At 51.9% G+C, this 22,735-nt stretch overlaps 2 protein-coding genes across 2 annotated transcripts in view; one reads left to right on the plus strand and one right to left on the minus strand.

Annotated features, from left to right (window-relative positions):
• The window catches only part of LOC103251467 (AFG3-like protein 1), a 29,082-nt gene extending 14,022 nt beyond the window's left edge, over positions 1-15,060 (plus strand). The window contains exons 8-17 of the mRNA XM_021708563.1: positions 1,550-1,820; positions 4,399-4,536; positions 5,064-5,217; positions 7,257-7,364; positions 8,044-8,169; positions 10,166-10,276; positions 12,955-13,070; positions 13,717-13,917; positions 13,997-14,191; positions 14,344-15,060. Of these exons, the coding sequence (XP_021564238.1) occupies positions 1,550-1,820; positions 4,399-4,536; positions 5,064-5,217; positions 7,257-7,364; positions 8,044-8,169; positions 10,166-10,276; positions 12,955-13,070; positions 13,717-13,917; positions 13,997-14,191; positions 14,344-14,562 (1,639 nt within the window). The 3' untranslated portion in view covers positions 14,563-15,060. The remainder of the gene's footprint in view (positions 1-1,549; positions 1,821-4,398; positions 4,537-5,063; positions 5,218-7,256; positions 7,365-8,043; positions 8,170-10,165; positions 10,277-12,954; positions 13,071-13,716; positions 13,918-13,996; positions 14,192-14,343) is intronic.
• Positions 15,061-17,957: 2,897 nt separating this feature from the next.
• Positions 17,958-21,606, minus strand: DBNDD1 (dysbindin domain containing 1). Its single transcript, XM_021708564.1, has 3 exons — positions 21,456-21,606; positions 20,961-21,101; positions 17,958-19,562 (listed from the first exon to the last, which is right to left on the minus strand). Exons 1-3 carry the CDS (start codon positions 21,526-21,528, stop codon positions 19,405-19,407), a joined length of 372 nt encoding a protein of 123 aa, XP_021564239.1. The 5' UTR covers positions 21,529-21,606; the 3' UTR covers positions 17,958-19,404.
• Positions 21,607-22,735: the final 1,129 nt, after the last annotated feature.

Genomic DNA, 22,735 nt, shown 5'->3' on the forward strand with positions numbered 1-22,735 from the left:
ATCCCTCCACCTCCTACTCCCATAGACCTGTTGAATTAGAATGTCCAAAGGTAGGACCTGTGACTTTACCAGGCTCCCTGGCAAGCCACCCTGACCCATTCTCCTTTGTGCTGGAGGTCCTTGTTCACAGCCCTGTGACCTGATACTTGGTCGTGCTATACTTCCCACAACTCCCTTGTCATCTTGAATTCCCACTGCACTGTATGTTCTTAAAGTAAATATGGACATGAGGGCAAATACCAGATTAAATACTCTGTATGTCCCAGGATTTAGCACAGAGGTCAGTGTTGCCAAGCTTGGCTCCTGCTCTGTCTTTTTTTTTATAGTTGAAGTCTCATTCTGTCACCCAGGCTGGAGTGCAGTGGCACGCTCACAGCCACTGCCACTGCTGGGCTCAGGTGATCCTATAGGCATGTGCCACCATGCCCAGCTAATTTTTTTTATTTATTGTAGAGAGAGGTCTCACCAGGTTGCCCAGGCTGGTCTCAGTTCCCTGGGCTCAGGTAGTTCTCTCACCTCTGCCTCCCAAAGTGCTGGGATTACGTGCATGAGCCACTGCACCTGGCTGTCATGTTTAATTCCTAGGGATGTCATTGCCTTGTCTTCTCAGGCCCTTAACAATGGAATTGAAAACTGAATTAGAAGAAGGGTGTAAGCTCAGTACCAAGAATTGGAATAGGGCTGAGCACAGTGGCTCATGCCTGTAATACCAGTACTTTGGGAGGCCAGGGTAGGAGCTGCTTGAGGCGAGGAGTTTGAGACCAGCCTGGTCAACACAGTGAGACCCTGTTTCTACCAAAAAAAAAAAAAGAATTGGGATAGTAGTGATTTGGGTGGTTTCATACGCTTAAGGGCAGAGTAGGGGTTACAGTGAGGATGAGGGAAAGTGAGGTAGGTAGAATTCTGGAGATGATTTCCAGAATTCTAGTGGTAGATCTGAACAGCCTACAGTCTTCTGCTGGAGCTCCGGAAGGTTGTCCGGGGTACTGTTTATTACTTACGTGAGTTTTGTTTTTCCTTGTTGAGTTGCCAGGAATGCTGGTTGTATGTGGGCCTATCTTCTGGGCATTGAGGATTTGTTCAGGGAGCTGAGAGTGACTTAGAATCCCCTGGAGGATGGGATGGCCTCAAGCCTCTGGAAGGCAAGAGAAAATGTAAAATTTAGATAAACCAGGAAGACATTCCATGTCTCCCTGTGATAAAACTATGGGCCCCAGCTGTGAAAAGGCAATGCTGGCTCTGCTGGGGGCATCTCCTGAGGGAGGTGTCCCAGCAAAGGTCTAGTAGGCTGTCTGGACAGTCAGTTGCCCTCCTCACCCCACCAGGCCAACCATAGCTTACATCAGGGGGACAGAAATGCATATGACTAGAGCCTTCAGAATAGGGAGTCCAAATGCTGCATGGACTTTGACATATTTTTAAAAAAGAAACTGTTTTCTTTTGTGTGACAAAATAAAGTCCTAGTGCAGTCAGTCTATTCTTCCTGTCCCAAAGTATTTCTGACCTACTCCTGAGTGACTGTTATGAGTGGTTTTCTTGGATTTTCCAGCTCTTTCTTGCGAAGCCTGGTGCCCACCCTTCTCCTGGTTGGCATTCTCCTCTATGCTGTGAGGAGGGGGCCGATGGGAGCTGGGCGCAGCGGACGAGGAGGGGGCCTCTTCAGTGTTGGTGAGACAACAGCCAAGATCTTAAAGAGCAACATCGACGTGCGATTTGCAGATGTAGCTGGCTGCGAAGAAGCCAAATTGGAAATTATGGAGTTTGTGAATTTCCTCAAGAATCCCAAGCAGTATCAGGACTTAGGAGCCAAAATTCCAAAGGTATTGATTTCGGAAAACATGGTAATATCCTGGGCTCCAAGTCAAAGTCAGAGATTGCTGTGGTTCACATGCTTTTCAACCTAATTTTTGTGATGATTTTGGTTTTATTAATGACAAGAGAGAATGAAAACAACATGTATAGTGTAAAACAGTAAAAATCCTCTTATCTGATGGACTTGGGACTGCAGTGAGCTAGTTTTTTAGAATATAAAACTGGGATCATAATAACAATACCTACTCATCTGAAGTGTGTTTATTTTTAACTGAAAACACAAATGTATATCCCTTTGCTGGCCTTCACTTAGAAGCCTGTGAGTCTGGTTCTAACAGTCACAATCCTTTGTTAAACTTCTGCGTGAACCACATATTATCTACAATTTTGTTTCTCTGACTTGAACTTACTTAGAAGCAATCTGAGTGCAGAACTCGTGTTGTGTTTTCTTTTTACTTATTTAATAGTTTTCTCACCTACTCAACTTAACAGCATTTTTTTTCCCTCAATTGCCCAGGCTGGAGTGCAATGACACGATCCTGGCTGACCGCAACCTTGGACCGCATATTTAAAGCACTTAGCCTTTGTTGTTTTATTAAGCAAAGCTTTCAACTTAGTTGTCTAAGAAACAACTTTTTTTACTCCTATTTCATTTATGTAATATTAAATTACATAATTAAAACAAGTACAGCTTATGTGAACAGATTTGGGATCAAATATGACTGCCTCTTGGTAACCCCAAGAACCAATGTGCACTAGGCAGATGGGCACTTCACAGGGTGCTGTGGGTCAGGGTGACGCAGAGAAAGCTGAGCCGTGGTGGATCGGACTGCTGGATACACAGAGGGCAAGTTTATCTCTTTTGGGGGTCATTGACCCTTTGAGGACCTGACAGAAGCCATGAATTCTTTTCCCAGAAAGACTTGCATCCATACAAAGTCAATTCATAGACCCTTCAAGTCATCTCTGGGCTTTGGATCAGGCTAAGAACTCCCAGCACAGACGGCTCCTGCGGTGGCCTTGTACACCCCCAGCCCCTCCCCACAAGATGGGTACTACTAGGCAATGTGTTCTGAACAATAACAAATAATTACCAACCTCTGTGAACCTCGGGTGAGAGTCAGGAGGTGACTTGCCTGTTTTCCACTCCGGTGGCTGTTGAGGTGAGAAAGCAGGTATATGTGACCGAAGTCAGAGATGGCCTTCTGCTTCTGTGGGAGTTCACCTCTGCTCACAGTCAGGCACTGCAGTGGTTGCTTGTGTTTACTGTTCAGAATTTCTCTCAGGTGCTTGTATTTACTGGGCAAAATCTGTATACTAGAGGGAGTGTGTGGAGCAGTCAGGGACTGGGAAAGGCCTCTCACCTGGAGTGTTGGTCCCCTCCCTAGCCAGGTGTGGGTTCCTGAGAGAGGGATGCTCTGTCAGCCTGTGTGTTGTTTGTGGGCTCCAGTGCAGGCTCTGTGCTGTGCTGTGGATGTCAGTAAAGAGTCAGTGTAGTGAGGCCCATCTGGCTTTCCAGTTTCTCTTGGGTAGGAGTTCCCAAGATTACCACTGCCCATGGCATTCCCCTGAGGGAATCCTTCAGAGGAGCTGGCTCTGCGTGGTCACAAGTATAATTCCTATAGCACATGAGCAGATGTGGTATACTGTTGGCAAGCCTGGCCCCTTCCTGCCTTCTGGAGGCATCTCACATGGACATCTCACATGTCATTCCATGAAGTGTTAAGGCCATCCAGATTGTGGGCCGAGATGTGTCAAACTTGCATCTATATCCTAGAAGAGCAGGTGCTATGTGACCATAAAACCTTATGATAATCCTTTGAGATAATCAGATATTAACCCACACCCTTGACTAAAAATGAAGAAGTCCAAGCCCCTCTTTAAATCTTTTAATTCTTAGGCATAACCATAATTTATAAAGGGAAACTGAGGTGCATGACAAGAGTATGAGTTGGTGATTTAAAACCTTAGGCCAGTTTTTAAAAAGGCAGATCACAGAAGGGAAAGCAAGCACGATCTTGAAAGCTGAAAAAAACAAGATGGCATATCTACCCTTCAGACCAGCAAGGCTGCAGAGTTTGACAGAATTCAATGTGGCCACATTCATTCTGTGGAGAGATGGACTGCTGTTCATTCCTGGTGGGAGTGTGAATTGGTACCACTGTTTTGGAGAGAATTCTAACAGTAATCATTTTAATATGAATATTAAAATAAATATTCATAATCCATCATGGGATTAGAAGATAAACATTTAGACCCTTTGAGCCCACAGGTCTACCCCAGTATCTCAGAAATAACCTGCTTTTCTGAATGAGGACATATGAAGGACTTTCATTTTCTATATTATATCTGTAATGTTTGACCTTTTGGGGCGAACAAGCATTAATTTTACAAGCAGAAAAAAGATCTTTTAAAAACTTATGGTTATAAGAGTGATGTGTTTGATGAGATTTTTGTTAGTTGGTCCTAAAAGTCACCTGCTTAAGAAAGCAAATTCCTGTTCAAATCTAAGTAGAAAACAGTACTCTGTCGTCTTTGTACCATCTGCTCCCACGCTAGGAACCCACTATTGCCTTTCTGTTTTAGGGAGCCATGCTTACGGGTCCTCCTGGTACTGGAAAGACACTTCTTGCCAAGGCGACTGCAGGAGAGGCCAGTGTGCCCTTCATCACCGTGAATGGGTCCGAGTTCCTGGAGATGTTTGTTGGTGTTGGGCCAGCAAGGGTAGGTGGATGGGAGGCTGCTGCAGGCAGTTACAGTGCTATGCCTTGACCAGGACTGATCAACTCAAATAGCTTGATGTGGAGCCCTGGCCATGGGCACATGTGGGAGGTGCTGGTGCATCCAGGCAAACAGGTTAGAGGTTTCAGAGGAGAGGGTGGAAGAAGAACCAGTGTTCATAAACAGTCTGTAGCAAAACAGACTCTTTTTTTTTTTTTTGAGTTGGAGTCTCTGTTGCCGAGACTGGAGTGCAGTGGCCACTCCTGGCCACTGCAACCTCCACCCACTGGGCTCTGGCGATCCTTCCGCCTCAGCCTTCCGAGTAGCCGGAATTACAGGCACATGCTACCATGCCCAGCTGATTTTTTTGATTTATTGTAGAGATGAGGTCTTGCCAAGTTTCCCAGGCGGGTCTCAAGCCTGTGGGCTCAGGCAGTCCACTCACCTCAGCCTCTCAAAGCACGGGATTACAGGCTGAGCCACCGAGCCTGGCTGCAAAACAGACTCTTTATGTGGATTCTTGTTTGCAGGTTCGTGACATGTTTGCAATGGCCCGAAAAAATGCTCCGTGTATCTTATTCATTGATGAGATTGATGCGATTGGCAGGAAGCGAGGCCGTGGGCACTTTGGAGGCCAGAGTGAGCAGGAGAACACCCTGAACCAGATGCTTGTGGAGATGGATGGTGAGTGTGCTCTACAGTGACAGTCCTAGAGTGTGGCACTGCCTGCAGGTGCTTAGGAAATGTTTGGACCCTTCCCCAGCCTTATTTCTTTTTCTTTTCTTTTTTTTTGAGTTGGAGTCTATTGGCCAGGCTGGAGTGCAGTGGCACACTCATGGCTGCTGCAGCTTCAACCTTCTGGGCTTAGGCAATTCTTATGCCTCAGCCTTTCAAGCAACTGGAACCATAGGCACATGCCACCACACCCAGCTGATTTTTTTTTTTTTTTAATTGTAGAGACAGGGTCTCGCTATGTTGCTCAGGCTGGTCTCAAACCCCTGAGCTCAGGCAATCCTCTTGCCTCTGCCTCTCAAAGTGCTGGAATTACAGGTGTGAGCCAGCCCCCAGCCTTTTTTCTATAAAGACATCCCCTTGAAGAGAATCTTGGATTATTCTGATTTTGAGGAAGGCTACTCTCAGGCAAACTTGATGGAGAAGGCTGTGTACACAGTGTCCCCCAGTTCTCAATAACATGGTGAAAGATGTGGTCACCTGTCCCAGCAGGAGGGCTAGCTGGTTGTTGAGAGGCCTGCTTCTCGGGTGGATGAGCACCAGTGCCCCTGATGCTGCTCCTTCCACTCTGAGCCTTGTCCTGCTGCTTTCTTCCTCACCCAGAATCTCAGATACCCAGGCCTGCCTCATCCCAAAGTGATTCTAGCTAAGATGTGACCTATCACCTGTTAACCCTGTGGAAGTTTCATGGGACATATGTAGGCAGTTGTGCCAGTTTTTGAATTTGGAAAAGTTTTCACTAGACCTTTGGCAGTTTTTTTTTTCACTTTGACTTTAGGGCCTTGTTGGGGTCTTTAAGACCACCCTGGGTTTGGTGACTTGCAGGAGGAGTCACAGGATTCAGCACACAATTGTACTCATGGCTGTAATTTATTACCATGAAGAGACACAGCCACATCAACCAGGGGAGAAGTCTGAGGGAGACAGGCACAGTTTCCAGAGTCTTCCCCTGTGGAGCCATCTGGGATGCACTTACTTTCCCCAGCATCATGTTGTGATCACATGTGCCAAATGTTGACCAGGAAGCTCATAAGAGACAGTCACTGGGTTCTTACTGGGTGCTGGTCATTTAAGCACCCTCTGCCTGGTGTACAATCAAAATTCTAGATGTCCAGGACATCTGCACAGATGGTTTGGGCACAGGGAGCTGTACTCATCAGAGAACTGGGGGAGTGCACCCAGAATCGCAGTTCCCGGACGCTGACCGTGCATGCAGGTCTTGCTGAGGACAGTCAGGACTGCTGCATCAACACTTTTTCTTCACAGGCCAGAAGCATTTCCAAAGTCTTATTGTCCTTGGTGTCCAACAGTAAATCTAATGAGATGATTGTTGTTTTGATATCTGGAGGGAACTGATTGGAGAGAAGAGGAAATGGGGCACCCAGCCTTCCTCCTCCCCTGCCCCTCTGCTGGGCATCCCATTCTCTGTGCAGCACTTATGTGCCCTCATCCACTCCAGCACCATGTGGTGTCAGAGGCTGGCAGAAACCAGGAATGAGTCAGGATGAGGAGTCCCATGCCGAGGGACTTGCCTGCACCCCTGGAGTTAGGCTATGGGGCAGTTAGCTGAGGCATGTCTGGTTACCTGCTTCAGTTAGCTGAGGCATATCTGGTTACCTGCTGGTGAAGACTTGCCTCAGTGGAAGAGTGAGGAACTGCGAGAAGTTTGAAAACTGGAGGTGAGGCCTTTGTGAGAGAGTCCTTCCTAGGGAGGGACCCTTTGGGTCAGCCCTGGACTTAGGTGGCTAGACAGGGGCCTCATGCCTGACTCATGGCCCCCTGCAGTGGGGTGTGGAGCAAGCAGAAGGAAAAGCAGAGACAATGTGGGCTGACCAGTGGACAGTGACTCTAGAAGCTCAGGGACAGGTGTGCAGAAGGGCATTGGGAGATGATCTTAGGAGCAGGGAGACACCAGTGCTGGTCCAGGCCCCTGTGGGGGCATGCACACATCGGGCTCTTACCACGGGCTCACTTGCTTCTTCTGTGTCCAGGGTTCAACTCTACTACAAACGTTGTGGTGCTGGCCGGCACCAACCGCCCTGACATCCTTGACCCAGCCCTGATGCGGCCTGGCCGGTTTGACCGCCAGATTTATATTGGTGAGTGTGCCTCACTCAGGTTTGGGCTTTCATCCTTTGGGTTAAAAGTTTGGTTGGGTCATTGGGTGTGTGTTTGGAGGAGATTTTGGTAGCAATCCTGAAACAATTAGTGCAACATTTTGAAAATGTGGATATGCGTGAGTGCCCCAAGTCGCTACAGTTGTCCTCTTTTTGGGAAGAATAGATGTGATTGTGTATGCAGAAATGTCACTGCAGGGATGTAAAGATACATATTCTCCAGCTTTTTGTTTGTGCTGTTATAAAAATTGGGTAGTTAAGAAGACAAGAGTTTATCCTTTGCCCTTTACCCTGACAGTCAGATGTCTCCATCTTCTTTCTGTCTTTTCACATTTGTTAGGAAATATAAATCTTTTGTGGATGCCCCCTGCTGCCCAGGGCAGTCCTTATGTTGCTCGTTGTGAGGCCAACGGTCCTGGGAATGGATTTACTGTTCACCAAAGGCAGCACAGCTAGAAAGGTGTTTAAATATGGTGTGGAGCCAAACACATGAGCACCTGGGGCTGTTTCTGCCATTGCTCCTGGCTGTGGTCACATGACCATGACAGGGAACTATATGGGAAGTCCAGGCTCCCCGCAGTTTTGTGAAGTGTCTGTGGGTGCTATTTGAAGGCACAGAGAGCACGAGGACCTGCATCTATCTCTCTCTCTCTTTTGTTAGGTCCCCCTGACATCAAAGGCAGGTCCTCTATCTTCAAGGTCCATCTGCGCCCCCTGAAGTTGGATGAGAGCCTTGGTAAGGACGCCCTCGCGAGGAAGCTGGCGGTGCTCACCCCTGGCTTCACTGGTAAGTGTTGGGGACTGTGCCATTCCCCCGTGGTGGGAACCATGTATCCTCAGCTCTTGGTCACAGTGGGTGGTTACTGGTTGACCATTTAGTTATGGCAAGTGCTAACCTTTGTCTTTGGAACTTTCAACCCATTGAGATAGTTCAGAGGACTCAGAGATCGTTTTTCTTAGCCCAAGAACTGATTTGTGCCCTTCTGAATTTCTGTTCTAATTCTGTTCAGACTTAAGTCTGTACTGCAGAGACCCAACTGATATGTGAGGAGAGATTCACTGAAGGGATGCCTTGTGTTGTCCTTTAGCCTTGGGCTTGAGCTCCTAGCTGGAGAGGCTCCTCTGCTTTTCTCCCCCCCCACCTCTTTTCTTTTCTTTTTTTAATGAAAACCCAATCTCCTATTCAAGGAAATTTGCTTCCCCACCTGGGTGGTTTAAGCCCTGGGAGTGAGTGGGCACTTTTGCAGGGGCTTCCTGTCCAGCTTGCCCTTACTCAGCAACCTTGGCAAGCCTCTGTCTCAAGGTTAGGCAGCAGGCCATGGCCAGGGCTCTCATCCACACCCACCTGCTCCTGCCATGCCCAGAACATTCCATAGTGGAGTCTCATCCCCTCCATCCCTCCCTGGGCTTCCCACAGTGTCCTGCCCAGTTCTGGGTCAGGTGTAGTCTCACCCCGGAGTGGACATCTGCCACAGCATGATGAGTGAGGAGGACTTGCCAGGCTGGCACGTGGAGGACATCACCTGCCTTGTGCCCAGAATGTGCTGCCTGCCTCTTCTTTCCCTTGGCAGACTTCGGATGTCTATTTACATAAATTACCCAGACTGTTTTCCCTGCCCCACAGTGGGATGACTGCACTGCCACTCAGCCGAAGTGACTCAGCAGGATAATGGTACTTCCCTGCAGCAGGAATGAGTCTGCACTGCCCCTCAGCAGGGGTGACTCAGCAGGGTAACTCAGCCACCACCTCACAGCAGGGGTGACTCAGCAGTATGGCTGCACTGCCCCACAGCAGGGTTGACTCAGCAGTATGACTGCACTGCCCCACAGCAGGAGTGACTCAGCAGGTTGACTCTGCACTGCCCCACAGCAGGGATGACTTGGCAGGATGACTTGACTGTGTACTGCCCCACAGCAGGGATGACTCAGCAGGATGACTCTGCCCTGCCCCACAGCAGGGCTGACTTGGCGGGATGACTCTGCACTGCCCCAAAGCAGGGATGACTTGACTGTGCACTGCCTCACAGCAGGGATGACTCAGCAGGATGACTACACTGCCCCACAGCAGGGATGACTCAGCAGGATGACTCTGCACTGCCCCTTGGCAGAACTGATTCAGCAGGGATGACTCGGCAGGATGACTCTGCACTGCCCCCACAGCCGGGGTGACTCAGCAGGCACGAGTCTGCACTGTCCTAAGTGGAAACACCCTAATGTCCACTGGTAGATGCATGGTAAAAAACTGGCATAGACTATGATAGAATATCATTCAGCTGTACTGATGCATGCTACAACATGGATAAACCTGGAAGATATTCTGAGTACAAGAAGCCAGACACAAAAGGGCATATGTTGTATGATTCTGGTTATATGAAATGTGCAGAATAGCAAATCTTTAGAGACAGAGGGTAGTGGTTTGTAGGGGGTGGGAATAGAAATGACCCATAAATAGGCACAGGATATCTTATGGAGATGATGGAAGATGTCCTAAAACTAGATTATGGCAGTAGTTGCACAACTTGATATGTTTACTAAAAATCATTGACAGATAGAATGGGTGGATCTCATGCTATATAAAGTATACATCAATAAAGTTGTATAGCAAAAATCTTAGCTAAAAATAGTAGTGACTGATGGACGGAGCAGCTCCCATCACCTTTAAGTTCTCTGCTTCAGCCTTGTCCTCTCTGCAGGAAGTTTTCCTTCAGCAGAACTGATCTGGGTTGCTCTCCAGGAGCCAGGAGCAGCATTGACTGTTGACTGTTCCTCCTTTCCTGGGGCAGGTGCTGATATTTCTAATGTTTGCAATGAAGCAGCTCTGATTGCTGCGCGCCACCTGAGTTCTTTCGTTCAGGAGAAGCACTTTGAGCAGGCCATCGAGAGGGTCATTGGAGGTGAGCCGCCAGCCCTCTGGGAGGGAGGGGCATTTCCACCTCTGATCTCAGCAAGCTCAACTTCTGGTCCTGCATCACATCCTCATATAGGAACTGGGACCAGTTTTCCAAATGAAAATTTGGGACTTGAGATCTCCCAGCAGTTTTTGTGCCCCTTCTGGTAGTAACATTTAGAACTTCAAAGGGATGGGACTTCCAGGTCACCAGGGATCTGGGGAAACAGATTAGAAGCAGGTTTGGATGTGGGCTGTGGTGGATAGAGCAGTCTTATCCCCTGAAGGGAGCGGGAGGAGAGTGAGAATGGATGTTGTTTCCTGGGAAAGGCCTTGTGAAAGCTGCAAGGGACTGTCCCTTGGCTCCTGTTGCCTGGCCTTTCTTGGGACAGCACTGTTGTAAGAGGAGTGGACGTTAGTGCTTTTCCTTCAGCTTGGGAGAGCTGTGTCAGTCTCCATTTTCAGCTCAGCAGACTGCGGTGAGGTGGGTTACAGCCTCCTCCTGCAGTTACAAAGCTCAGGTGGGCCAGCCTGGTGAACTGGAGTCAGCTGTGGGGAAAGGTCTGCCAGACCAGGAGAGGCCGATGTTGTGTTGGTTGGTCTGGCTCTGCCTGGTGCTGTCTGGGCACTGTCCTTGCCGCTTTGTCTTCATCTAAGTTTTTTTTTTTTTATAGCTGGGGATCTCTCTCTGCCACCTAGGCTGGAGTGCAGTGGCATAATCACGGCTCACCTCAGTCTCAACCTCCTGGGTTCAGACAGCCCTTCCACTTCAGCCTCCTAAGTAGCTGGGACTGCAGGTGCACAGCACCATGACTGGCTAATATATATATATATATATATTTTTTTTTTTTTTTTAAATTTATTTTTTTTTTAATTTTTAAATTTTTTTTGAGTTGGAGTCTCACTCTGTTGCCCAGACTGGAGTGCAGTGGCATACTCACGGCCACCGCAGCCTCGACCTGCTGGACTCAGGTGATCCTTCTGCCTCAACCTTCCAAGTAGCTGGAACTATAGGCATGCATCACCATGCCTGACTAATTTTTTGATTTATTGTAGAGATGATTTACCAAGTTGCCCAGGCTGGTCTCGAACCCATGGACTCAGACAATCCTCTCGCCTCAGCCTCCCAAAGTATTGGGATTATAGGTGTGAGCCACCGCACCTGGCCAATTATTTATTTATTTTTTTTTTTGAGTTGGAGTCTCACTCTGTCGCCCAGACTGGAGTGCAGTGGCCACTCCCGGCCACCGCAGCCTCGACCTGCTGGGCTCCGGCGATCCTTCCGCCTCAGCCTTCCAAGTAGCCAGAATTACAGGCACGCACTACCATGCCCGGCTGATTTTTTGATTTATTGTAGAGATGAGGTCTTGCCTGTCCAGGCGGGTCTCGAACCTGCGGGCTCAGGCAATCCACTCACCTCAGCCTCCCAAAGGCGCGGGATTACAGGCTGAGCCACCGAGCCCAGCTTTAAATTTTTTTATAGAGACAAGATCTCTCTATATTGCCCAGGCTGCTCTCAAACTCTTGGGTTTAAACAATCCTCCCTCCTTGGCCTCCCAGAGTGCTAGAATTCCAGGCGTGAGCCACCACACCTAGACTTTACTTTTTGTTGAAGTGTAACACATACAGAAAGTACTTATGATATCGAGCAGCCCAAGTCAGGTAACCAGGGCTTCCTGAAGGCTGTCCTGGGTGCTCTGGTATGTGAATTATTTAGGGTAGTCAGAGCAGGGCTGGTCATGCAGTCTGTGTCTCTTTTTTGTCCTGTTACCTGCCCATACTCTGGGCTGTTAGGACACTGGAAATCATCCTTCTCTGTCCCACCATGCCTTGGAGTCACTTTTAATCAAGCCCCAGGATACAGTGCCTTTCATGGCTCACACACAGCTATTCCCATTGGCCTAACACAGGCCTTGTAAATTAGGCCACCGCGTGTGAGGTGTGTGGGTGGTGCCTTCTGCAGAGCTGAAAGGTAAGGTCTTCCTGCAAAGTAGAAAGCAGTGTGGAGTGAGCTAGGCGCCGTGGCTCATGCCTGTAATCCCACTTTGGGAAAGTGAGGTTGGAGAACTGCTTGAGGCCAGGAGTCCAAGACCAGCCTAGGCAACATAGTGAAACCTTATTTCTACAGAAGGTAAAAAAATTATCTAGCCAGGCACAGTGACTCATACCTGTAATTGCAGCACTTTAGGAAGCTAAGGTGGGAGGATTGCTTGAGCCCAAGAGTTCAAGACCAGTCTGGGCAACAGTGAGACCCCAACAAAAAAATTATCTAGGGGCGGTGGCTCACACCTATAGTTTCAGATACTTGGGAGACTAAGGCTGGAGGATGACTTGAGCTCAGGAGTTTGAGACCAGCCTAGGCAATGAAGTGAGGCCCCGTATCTACAAAAAATTTCTAAAAATTAGCTGGGGCCAATGGGTCATGCCTGTAGTCCCAGCTTCTTGGGGGGCTGAGGAGGGGGGAATTACTGAGCCTAGGAATTCAAGGCTGCAATGAGCTAGGATTGTACCACTAGCTGAGGCTGGGCCTCTCCGCTGTCTCATGTAGAGAGACAGCCAGGTGCTGGGCCAGATCTTGGGGATTGGGTAAAGTAGTAGACACGGTTTGGGAGTGGAGGGAGTAGAGATGTGACACCATTCCCAGCTACCCACTCCTCCCTACTTGCCTGGGAATGTGATCTGTAGGCCTTGAGAAGAAGACCCAGGTCCTGCAGCCCAGTGAAAAGACAACTGTGGCCTACCATGAAGCGGGACACGCGGTGGTGGGCTGGTTCCTGGAGCATGCGGACCCCCTGCTGAAGGTAGGTCTCTCTTCCCTAAGCAAGTCTACCCACTGGGCCCAGGGCTGGCCTCTGGGCCTGGGTCCATGTGTCAGCTCGTGGTCATGTGGGCACAGTTCATTCAAGGGGATAACCCTTTGACTTTTTTTTTTTTTGAGTTGGGAGTCTCACTCTGTTGCCCAGGCTGGAGTGCAGTGGCATGCTCACAGCCACCACAGCCTCGACCTGCTGAGCTCAGGTGATCTTTATGCCTCAGCCTTCCAAGGGACTTTAAGGATACACTGGTCTAGAATTTGTCAAATGATCCATTTGGGAATGGGAAGGCAGAGCAGGGAGTGTTGGTTCCAGGAAGGGCCTTGGCCGTCTGCCTCCATAGGAAAGTTTTGATATTGAACTTGCTCCTGAGCTTTGGATCTGACCCTAGGGCCCTTCCCGAACCTCTGCAGGGCAGACAGGACAGAGGTGTTTTTCCGTGTGAGCCTCCTGAGCTGGAGCTCCTTGAGGTGGGTGGATGGCGGGCCCAGGTCAGGCTTTCTTCTCTCATGCTCCTGTAAAGGGACCTGTGGCCGGAGCTGGGGCAAGGTGGATATGGGGGCTCCAGGGCAGCTCCTGGAGAGGATGGGGTGTGGCGTTTGGGGGTGACGTGAGTGAGTCTTCTGTCCTGCAGGTATCTATTATTCCCCGGGGCAAGGGACTCGGCTACGCGCAGTACCTGCCCCGAGAGCAGCACCTCTACACGCGGGAGCAGCTCTTTGACCGCATGTGCATGATGCTGGGAGGCAGAGTAGCCGAGCAGCTGTTCTTTGGGCGCATCACCACGGGGGCTCAGGACGACTTGAAGAAGGTCACCCAGAGTGCCTATGCCCAGGTAAAGGGCAGGTGACCTCAGTGCGTGGCTGTGGGTGGCTCAGTTGGCACAGGCTCACCCAGGCCCCATGCACTTCCAGGTTGTGCAGTTTGGGATGAGTGAAAAGCTGGGCCAGCTGTCCTTTGACTTTCCCCGACAAGGTGAGACCCTGGTGGAGAAGCCGTACAGCGAGGCGACTGCCCAGCTCATCGATGAGGAGGTCCGGTGCCTTATCAGTGCCGCCTACAAGCGCACCCTGGACCTGCTGACACGGTGCCGGGAGCAGGTGGAGAAGGCAAGTGGGCCAGGTCCTGGGTCACATGTCGGGTCTTGGTTGGCCATGGCCATCCGGGTCCTGCTCAGGTTTGGGCTGGCTTTGGCATTGCCTGCTACGCGCAGCCAGGAGCAGACCTCAGAGTAGTCTGACCAGTGGGTCATCATTTCCAGGTTGGCCAGCGGCTCCTGGAGAAGGAAGTGCTGGAGAAAGCCGACATGGTGGAGTTGCTGGGCCCCCGGCCTTTTGCAGAGAAGTCCACCTACGAGGAGTTTGTTGAGGGTACTGGCAGCCTGGAGGAGGACACGTCCCTACCCGAAGGGCTGAAGGGCTGGAACCAGAGGCGGGAAGATGGGGACATGGAGCAGCTTGTGCAGGAGAACCCTGGGTAGCCTGTATGCAGTGGCTACCAGGACCGACTGCTGGATGGGACTGTGGGAGATGACTGCTTCCCCAGAGCCTTTAAGCAAAGCAGCTGCACAGTCACCAAAAACAAATTAAAAGATGTGATAATCGCGAATGGGCATTTTAGATCAGGGTGCTCTGAACCCACAGGAAGGCAGCAGGAGGATGGGCAAGTCTGGGTCTGAGTCATAGGGGAAAGGCAGCAGGCTCTGACCCATGTGGGAGCCCTGAGTGTAGGATCCAGTGAGAGGCTTGTGTCAGGCGCTGAGTGGAGACAGGACATCAGGCTTCCTAGTCAGCCTGCCTCTTGCAGAGAAGTGTTCATGTGCATCCTTATAAAGTCCCTCAGAGGGGGAGTTTTGGTTCAGCCAGTACCCCTCAAGATTTGGTGAGGTAGAGTTCAGAAAAGGAGAATGTAAGACACCAAGGGAAAGTTAGGTTTCTTTTTTAAATTATGTATTAAAAAAATTTTTTTAAACTAAAAACAAAATCTTGCTATGTTGCCTAGGATGGTCTCGGACTGGGCTCAAGTGATCTTGCTGCAGCCTCCCAAAGTGCTGGGATTACAGACGTGAGCCACTGTGCCTGGCCACAACTTAGATTTTTTTTTTAGTTGGAATCTCACTTTGTTGCCCAGGCTGGAGTACAGTAGCATGCTCACAGCCACCGCAGCCTCAACCTGCTGAGCTCAGGCAATCCTTCCGCCTCAGCCTTCCAAAGTAGCTGGAACTACAGGCACGCGTCACCATGCCTGGTTAATATTTTGACTTATTGTAGAGATGAGGGCTTGCCAAGTTGCCCAGACTGGTCTTGAACTCAGGCAGTCTTCTTACCTCGGCCTCCCAAAGTACTGGGATTATAGGTGTGAGCCACCATGCCTGGCCCACAATTTAGATTTCTAAAGTAGCTGTTTGGATTGGCGGATGCTGATGTGCTGATCTGTCCTGAAGGAAAGCAAGCACCACCACAGTTGTGGCTGGGGGGAGGACAGGGAAGCCACGGGGGCTTCATACTTGGGTGCACCCATGCCTCGGGGTCCATGGCAGCACTGCTCTGGGCATGCCAGAGACTTGGTTTCCTGCAGAACCTGCATCTGTTGGGCAGGGGTGCCTAACTGGCCAGGGTGTGCCAGATTTTAAGTCCATATGCCAACAAGCTTCTGTTCCCTGCGACCCTTTTTGTTGGGATTGTAGCGAGGGAGGTTCTAAGGGCCTTGGCTGGCTCTAGGGTGTTCATGGAGAGGCTGGACCCTCAAGTCTCAGCAGATGGCTGCCCCTGGCCCTGGTGCCTGTTTACACACCCTCTTCCTGGGGCTGGGCAGCTCCTGAATAAAAGGAAGGCCACTTCTGGGTTGTGAGCGTCAGGCTCTTGTGGTGCTTTTCCTTGTTGGTCTGGGGTGTGAGGAAGATCCAGTGCTGTGGGTCTTGGTGAGAATGTCCCTGCATGCTCTCCAGCACTGAGCCCACCACCTGCCCTCACTGGAATCAGCAGTCATGGCCATGAGCAATTTGCTGTGTCAACAGTAGCCTTGGGGTGGATGGATGGATGTCTGGGCCACCTGGGACAGCCCATGACCCAGGGGAGATGTTCTTTGGGCATCTGGGTGAGTGGCTGGGTCGAGACAGGGGCTTTACTTGTTATACCCACATACCTGTCTACTCTCAGCTTCTCTTGAGGTCTAAGCCACACCAGACACTGGAATTTTGTAGTACCTTTTCCAAATCATTTGTTATGTTTGCATTAGACCCTTAAACATAGAATTTCCAACTGAGAACAAGTATGTTTAATATTTGCTGTTTGTAAAATGCACCTCATTGACTTTAAAAAAAATTTTTTTTGAGTCAATGTCTCACTCTGTGGCCTAGGCTGGAATGCAGTGGCAGAAACCCAGCTCATTGCAGCCTCGAACCCTTGGGCTCAAGTGATCCTCCCACCTTAGCCTCTTGAGTAGCTGGGACTACAAGCATATGCCACCACACCTGGCTCACACTATTGGATTTTGAAAATCTCCTGGATCAACCTGTATTATGGCCTCCACCAAATCCAGAGCAGCTGAGTCACTTGGGTTCTTTTGGGATCTGGTCTTGGGGTTCTCTCAGATAGGAGTAGGGGTGTTCCCTCAACCCCAGAAAGCCTCTGTAACATCGAAGCATCTGTGGCAGGGCCTCCAGGGTACAGTGTGTTTGTGGGAGGTTACAGCCCTGGCCCACCTTTGGAGCTGGCCCCTGCAATGACTGATCCAGCCAATGGTTCCCACCATCACACCTGGGAGAGCCTGGGGGTGTGTCTCATCACCTCCCAGCTGGTTGTGCTTGCTTGGGGCCCTTTGTGATAGTCTGAGAGTGGGCCTCCACACCCTGTCTGACCACATCTGAGCTGTTTCTTCTTTGGCGCTTTCCTTCGCCTCCCCTTGTTAGGTCTGGTTACACCACCTTCCCCTCCAGCCTCCTTGCCTGTGTCCTTCATAAGTTGTTCCTTCTATAAGTCTGGAACAGTCTCACCGTCTGACTTGAACACACCGTTTTCCACTGTCTCTTCCTGTCCATCCTGAGTGACTCACAGTTTGTCCTTGTCAGCCCGTCAAGTGATGGCCCAGCCGAGCAGAGTAACACTTGTGGGTGCTGTCTACGCACAGCCTCACGCTGCTGCACTCTGCACCTAGGGGCAAAGGAGCCTTCAGCAGGTGGGAGCCTTCCCCAGGTGAGAGCTGGCTCTTGGCCAGGGTCAGTACTTCTCAGCCTGCCTACTGGAAAAGAAGGTGGAATGGGATGGAATGGGTGTGTGTGAGAATGTGCTGGAAGCTATGCACTCTTCCCAGAAAATACAACACTGACTTGGAGTCAGTTTCTGGGTCCATGGCCACAGGAGACCTGGCTGAGAATTTTCACGTGTGACGGGTCCAACCTTCCCTCCTCAGAGCCCAGTGGGGCCGGACATGGAGCCCTGTGGGCCAGGCAGAAAGCAGGTCACACCTGGCCGTTCACCTTGTAATGACAGTGGGCAGGTGTTCTGGCTTCATTTGTGGTCCTCTGGTGCTGCCCTGTGACCAGAGCCTGTGGCTTCTGGGACCTTATTCTTGGGAAGAGCTGTCACTGGGGCGTAACTGTCTGCTCCCCTTAATGGGCTCATGTGGGGCAGGATTTTCACTTCCTTAATGGTTCCCTTTGTTGTATTATGGAGGGACTGGCAGTCCAGGGAACCCCAAAATGTGACCCAAGGGAGCCAGCCTGGAGCACAGAGAAGCCCTCAGCAGCTTCTGCAACTGGAGAGTGGCCAGAGGGCATGGAGTTTCACCCCAGGGCAGCCCACTCCATGCCCCTCGGGCCCTCAGCAGGCACCCATGTGCAGTGGTGTCAGAAAGGAAGAGACTGCGGCCAGGCCCTCTGATGCGGGGTGACACTTTAATCCCACTCTTTGTAAAGAGATCTATGGAAGCTGCAGCAGGAAGGATGGAAATGGGCGGAAGACCCTGGTGGGTGAAGGGTGGCCAGGGGCACACGGCTGCCTTTATGGGATTGAAAGGGAAGCTGCTCGGTCTGTGTGATGGAACACAGGGATGGTCTGGGAGGGAACTGGGTTTGCCAGCAGTGCAGAGGCCCGGGGGTTGGAGTCCAGAAGTGGGAGCAAGCACAAGCTGGTCCCCTCCAGAGGAGTCCGATGAGAATAGGGACCAGGAACCTGTTTTCTTCCCCCAGAAACGTTTTCTTCATGAGAAACGAGGCAGGGCAGTTTGGGGACAAGAAGCAAGCTCAAACTTTCATACTAAGACCATTCGTGGACTTGCTGTCAGGCAAGAAGCCTGTTCTGGAGGGGATGAGCTGGGTGCAGAGATGTCCCACAGCAGCTTCTGCAGCTGGAGGATGGCCAGAGGGCCTGGAGTTTCACCCCAGGGCAGCCTACTCCATGCCCCTCGAGCCCTCAGCAGGCACCTGTTCACCCTCAGCAGAGAGGGTGGGGCCTGTTGGCTTCCCTTGCCACTCCAAGGACACAGACCTACAGGGACCCGTGGGCCCCAAAGCTGCTGAGTGAGACTAAGGGCCACTGTGGGCCATGCACTGGGTCATGGGGTGTGGAGAACAGACATGAGGCTGTGCCTCATAATGATGCAGGACCCCACCCCACGAGCAGTCCAGGTGTCAACCGCGGTTCTGAGGCAGTCTGGCGATATTTGGTGTTCTGAGCTAAGGAGGAGATGGGCTGGGCCCTTGCCTGTCACACGCAAGGACCAAAAGAAGCGGGTGCAAGTCTTAGAGTGGAGCCAGGGAAGGGGACCCTGGTGCCGACATTCGACCATGGGGCAGGGGCAGGATTGAAATCAAGGTGGACATTAATCATCACTGCTCTGCTGGACAACAGAGCATCCCATCATCTACCAAATCCACCTCTGACTTCTGAGCATGGCAGCCTGGGAAAACCCTCGGGTTCTTGGAGTGACTCTTGTAGGCCGAGGTCCCCTTCATCCCAAGCCACCGTTGCTCGCTCCACACCTTGTCTCATCCTGGGCAGTTACTCCAGGGTGCCACCAACCTGATCCGGGGCCCAGGAGCAAGCTATCTGTAAGGCCACTGGGCTGTGCTTGTGTTCTGGCTCCCAGAAGCATCTAGGGGTCCAGTGTGTCCTCCAGGGAAGCCTGCTGGCCTCCGAGGGAGGCCCAGGGACCGGCAGGGAGCCTCTTTTGGTGGTATCCCAACCCTGACTCACTGTCAGGAGGTGATGGTAGGGGCCTCGGGAGGGTGAAGTGTGTCCGTGGGGCCAAGACTGCCCAGGTTTGCCATTGTGGTGGTGGTCTGGCCCCAGCCATGCCGTGGCTCAAGACTGGTGGAGAGGGCCTAGTCCTCCTTGGGCCTCTCCACGGTGAGAAACGTGTCCAGGATTGCGGCCTGCCGCTCAGGGTCCCCTAGGGGCTGCTTCTCACGGTTCTTTTCAGCTCTTGTCCTTGTCCAGGAGGGGGAACGCAGGCAGCCGGCCCGGGGCAGTGGGTGCAGACCTGGGGAGGACACGGGAGGTGGAATTCCACACAGCCGAGGCCTGGGGTGGTTGCGTCGCGTGTCCTGCCAGCCTCCTGGGTCCCTCCTGCCAATATGCTATACCAGCCCCCCCAACCCCCCTCCTGCACAGTGAAGTCCCCTGGACGTACAAGATGTGGAAGATGGCCTAACCAGAGATAATGGATATTGTGACCTGGGCAGGGTCTTCTCTTATGCCTCTTGGAGAGTCACTGTGTAGCCCAGGCCTCCTCTTCATGTGAATTTGATTCTGGCTACTTCTGTTTGGTCATGCAGCGACCCTGGTGGGGCCACCCAAAGCCCTCACAGCAGCCCAGAGCATCCTACAGGCCTCACAGCCTCTGCCCTTCGCAATCTTGTTATGTGGCTCTGGGCATGTGTCCTGCCAGCCCCACCCACCCTCCTCCCCAGCCACAGCAGCCACAGCTGGCGTTGGCCCAGCACACACCTGTGGGTTCCTGGGCTGGGTGGGGTGGGAAGGGTTGTGCTAGGTAAAACAGTGGAGCTGCTGGGAGTCAGCTAGAGTTGGGTATAGGCTTGTCCTGGAGGTGAGCTTGGGGCTGCCATCCCAAGAGGTGGAGCCAGGCCCAGTTCTGGGTCCCCCCCAGATACCAGAGCCACTGTCATACCTGGGAGCTCACAGCACCCAGAGACACACAGCTAACACCCCATCCCTGATGCCTCCAGAGGGATCAGCTGGTCACCGGCAGGACTCCCAGTGGGGCTGGTGCCTTAAATGCAGCCTTTAGTGGCCTGGGGGTAGAGAAGCAAAGGCTAGGCCAGCTGTCCAGTAGGAGAGGGCCCAGCGCCTGTGCTCTGCCCACCCCACTCCACAGCCCAAAGTGAGCAGTCTGAATTCACACAGGGTCTCATGGATGTCCAGCCGGTCACTGTTGGAAGAGACCAAAGGACATGCTCACGTGTTCCCACTAGACAGACAGTGAATCCTGTGTGCTGGTCACAGGGCTTGTGGGGACACGAAATGACACGCTGTGGGGCTCTGGGCCCTGCAGGCATGGAGCGTGAGCAGAGATGAGTTGCCCTCAGCCAGTGGTGGTGCTCCCTTGGGAGCCAGATGGGAAACCAAGTTAGTGAGCTTAGGCCCAGGCCACCGATTTCCCCATTCTTGTGCTTGGCCTAAGTTATGATTACAATTCACATTTAGTAAATTCTGCTTTTGGTGGGACGGTGGCTTTGCCCCTTTGTTGCTTATTTGGAAAATAAAGTTTAGGAGCAGCAGCTAGATGGGCAGATAGATATTGTGAAATGCAATGGCAAATGAAGTGGTGGGTGACAGGTTCTTATTAAACACATTAGAGATGACTCGGGCTTTCCCAGGGGGCTTAGCCCACCACTTCCTATGCCGACGCCAGCCTCACCTGCCGGAGACTCACTGGTAAGGTTCTCATCATCTGAGTCAGCAAAGACCTCGGCCAGCTCCTGGTCAGACATGTCGGTCAGCTCGGTGAGGTCCAGGAGGTCAAAGTGGACCTCCAGGGAGGAGACGCTGCTCAGGGGCTCTGGGGGCAGAGAGGGCACAGTCACCCCACGCCCTTCCAACAAGACTGCGCAGAGCCCCGAGAGGCCTGGGAGAGGGTGCTTTATTATCCCATGAGGCTCATGGGTGAGCCATGACTTCCTGTAAAGTTTGGTAGGATAGATCAGGGCAAACCTGAACTCTAGGGCGTGTGCTCTGCACTGGAGACTAGAAAGCTTTCTGAGGCCCGGAGAGCCAAAGCTGTGAGAGCTCAGCACTCAGCACTGGACCCACACCCCAGGGAGTGTTGGGACAGGATGTGGACCCTGCTGTCTACTGTCCTGGGGGAGCTCACAGGGTCCCCATGGAGTGGGCTGGGTGGGTCAGCCATACTTACGCCTCCTCTCCGTGACCTGCAGGAGCCCTGGAGCTGGTATTGGGATGCCCACCTCCTCCTCCACCACAGGCATGTGGCAGCTGTCCCCTGTCCCATGGGCTGGGACACCTAGGGCAGCCTGTGGCACCTCAACCTCCTTAACGATCTCTACAATCAAAGACACAGGCGTTACCTTGATACCCTCGGGTCCCACATCCTACTCAGGACGCAAGGTCAGGGGAACCTGAGTACTTGGCACGTCAGGTCCTTTGAAGCTCTGGTGCCCAGGTATGGCTGGGACTAGCCTCAGGCTAGGACCCTGGACAGGGAGGCAGCTCCTTCCCTCGGCTTGGCCTTCTAGTGGACGGGGAAGAACCACCTGAGGTGCTCAGGCACCCAGAGTGCACTGTGCAGGCCTTGCCGTGGAGGTTCCATGTGGTCCCTTCAGCTCAGTGCTCCGTGCCTTGTTTTTGCCAAGCCCAGGGCCCCAGGAAGGGTCACTTGGGGATTTCCATGCTCAGCCTCTTTGGTTCCCTTCAGTGCAACATGACCCCTCTCCTGTCCTTCCTCCATGGACTGACTTCCTTTTAAAAGCCTATGCCATATTTGAGTTCAGAGTGATACATTCTCAAAGTAAGTGAAAGTCATGACACGCCGGGGATGCCCCAGGCCTGCCATGATGCAGTCCCCCGGCCACCACACCGCACAGCTGGTGAATGTGCTTCCACGTTCCATACAAAATATTTTTTAAAAATTGCAATGACTTTTTTTATATTTGACAATTTCTTTGTCAGATTAAAGCAGCAGGCGCCTTGGTGATCTGCTGGGTGGGGACAGTCTGAATTCCTCTGTCCAGAAGATCCCAGAGCCTTTGCAGCTTCCCGTCATCTCACTGTGGCCACTGTCAGCTCAGCAGCCCCTGGCTCACCACACGCAGTTGGGGGGGGGTACTGTAAGTGGTCAGGCCTGTACCCTGGGTGCACCATCTCCTTGGCTCTGGCCCTACAGCTCCACCTCAGAAAAGCAGTCACCTCCCTGACCACCACCCCTACGGCCCTAGCCCCCCTTACTAGATGTCCTAGCTGGTTCCCAGTCCCATCACAGGCAGGGGAGGGCTCCTTCCCTGCCTGCTGCATCTCCATCTGAGTGGTGCTCAGTATATACCTGTCTGATAGATGAATGCCCTCCTGCTCCCACCAGCAGTGTCCATGAGGACTTATGGGGCATTTTTGTCAGCCCCGGCGGGGGAGCCCTGAGCACCGCTGGTGTGAATGAAGCCAACAGGACCAGCTGCTGCCACG

Source organism: Carlito syrichta, unplaced genomic scaffold, assembly GCF_000164805.1.
Source record: "Carlito syrichta isolate Samal-C Ts95f unplaced genomic scaffold, Tarsius_syrichta-2.0.1 Scaffold142937, whole genome shotgun sequence".
Taxonomy (NCBI): domain Eukaryota; kingdom Metazoa; phylum Chordata; class Mammalia; order Primates; family Tarsiidae; genus Carlito; species Carlito syrichta.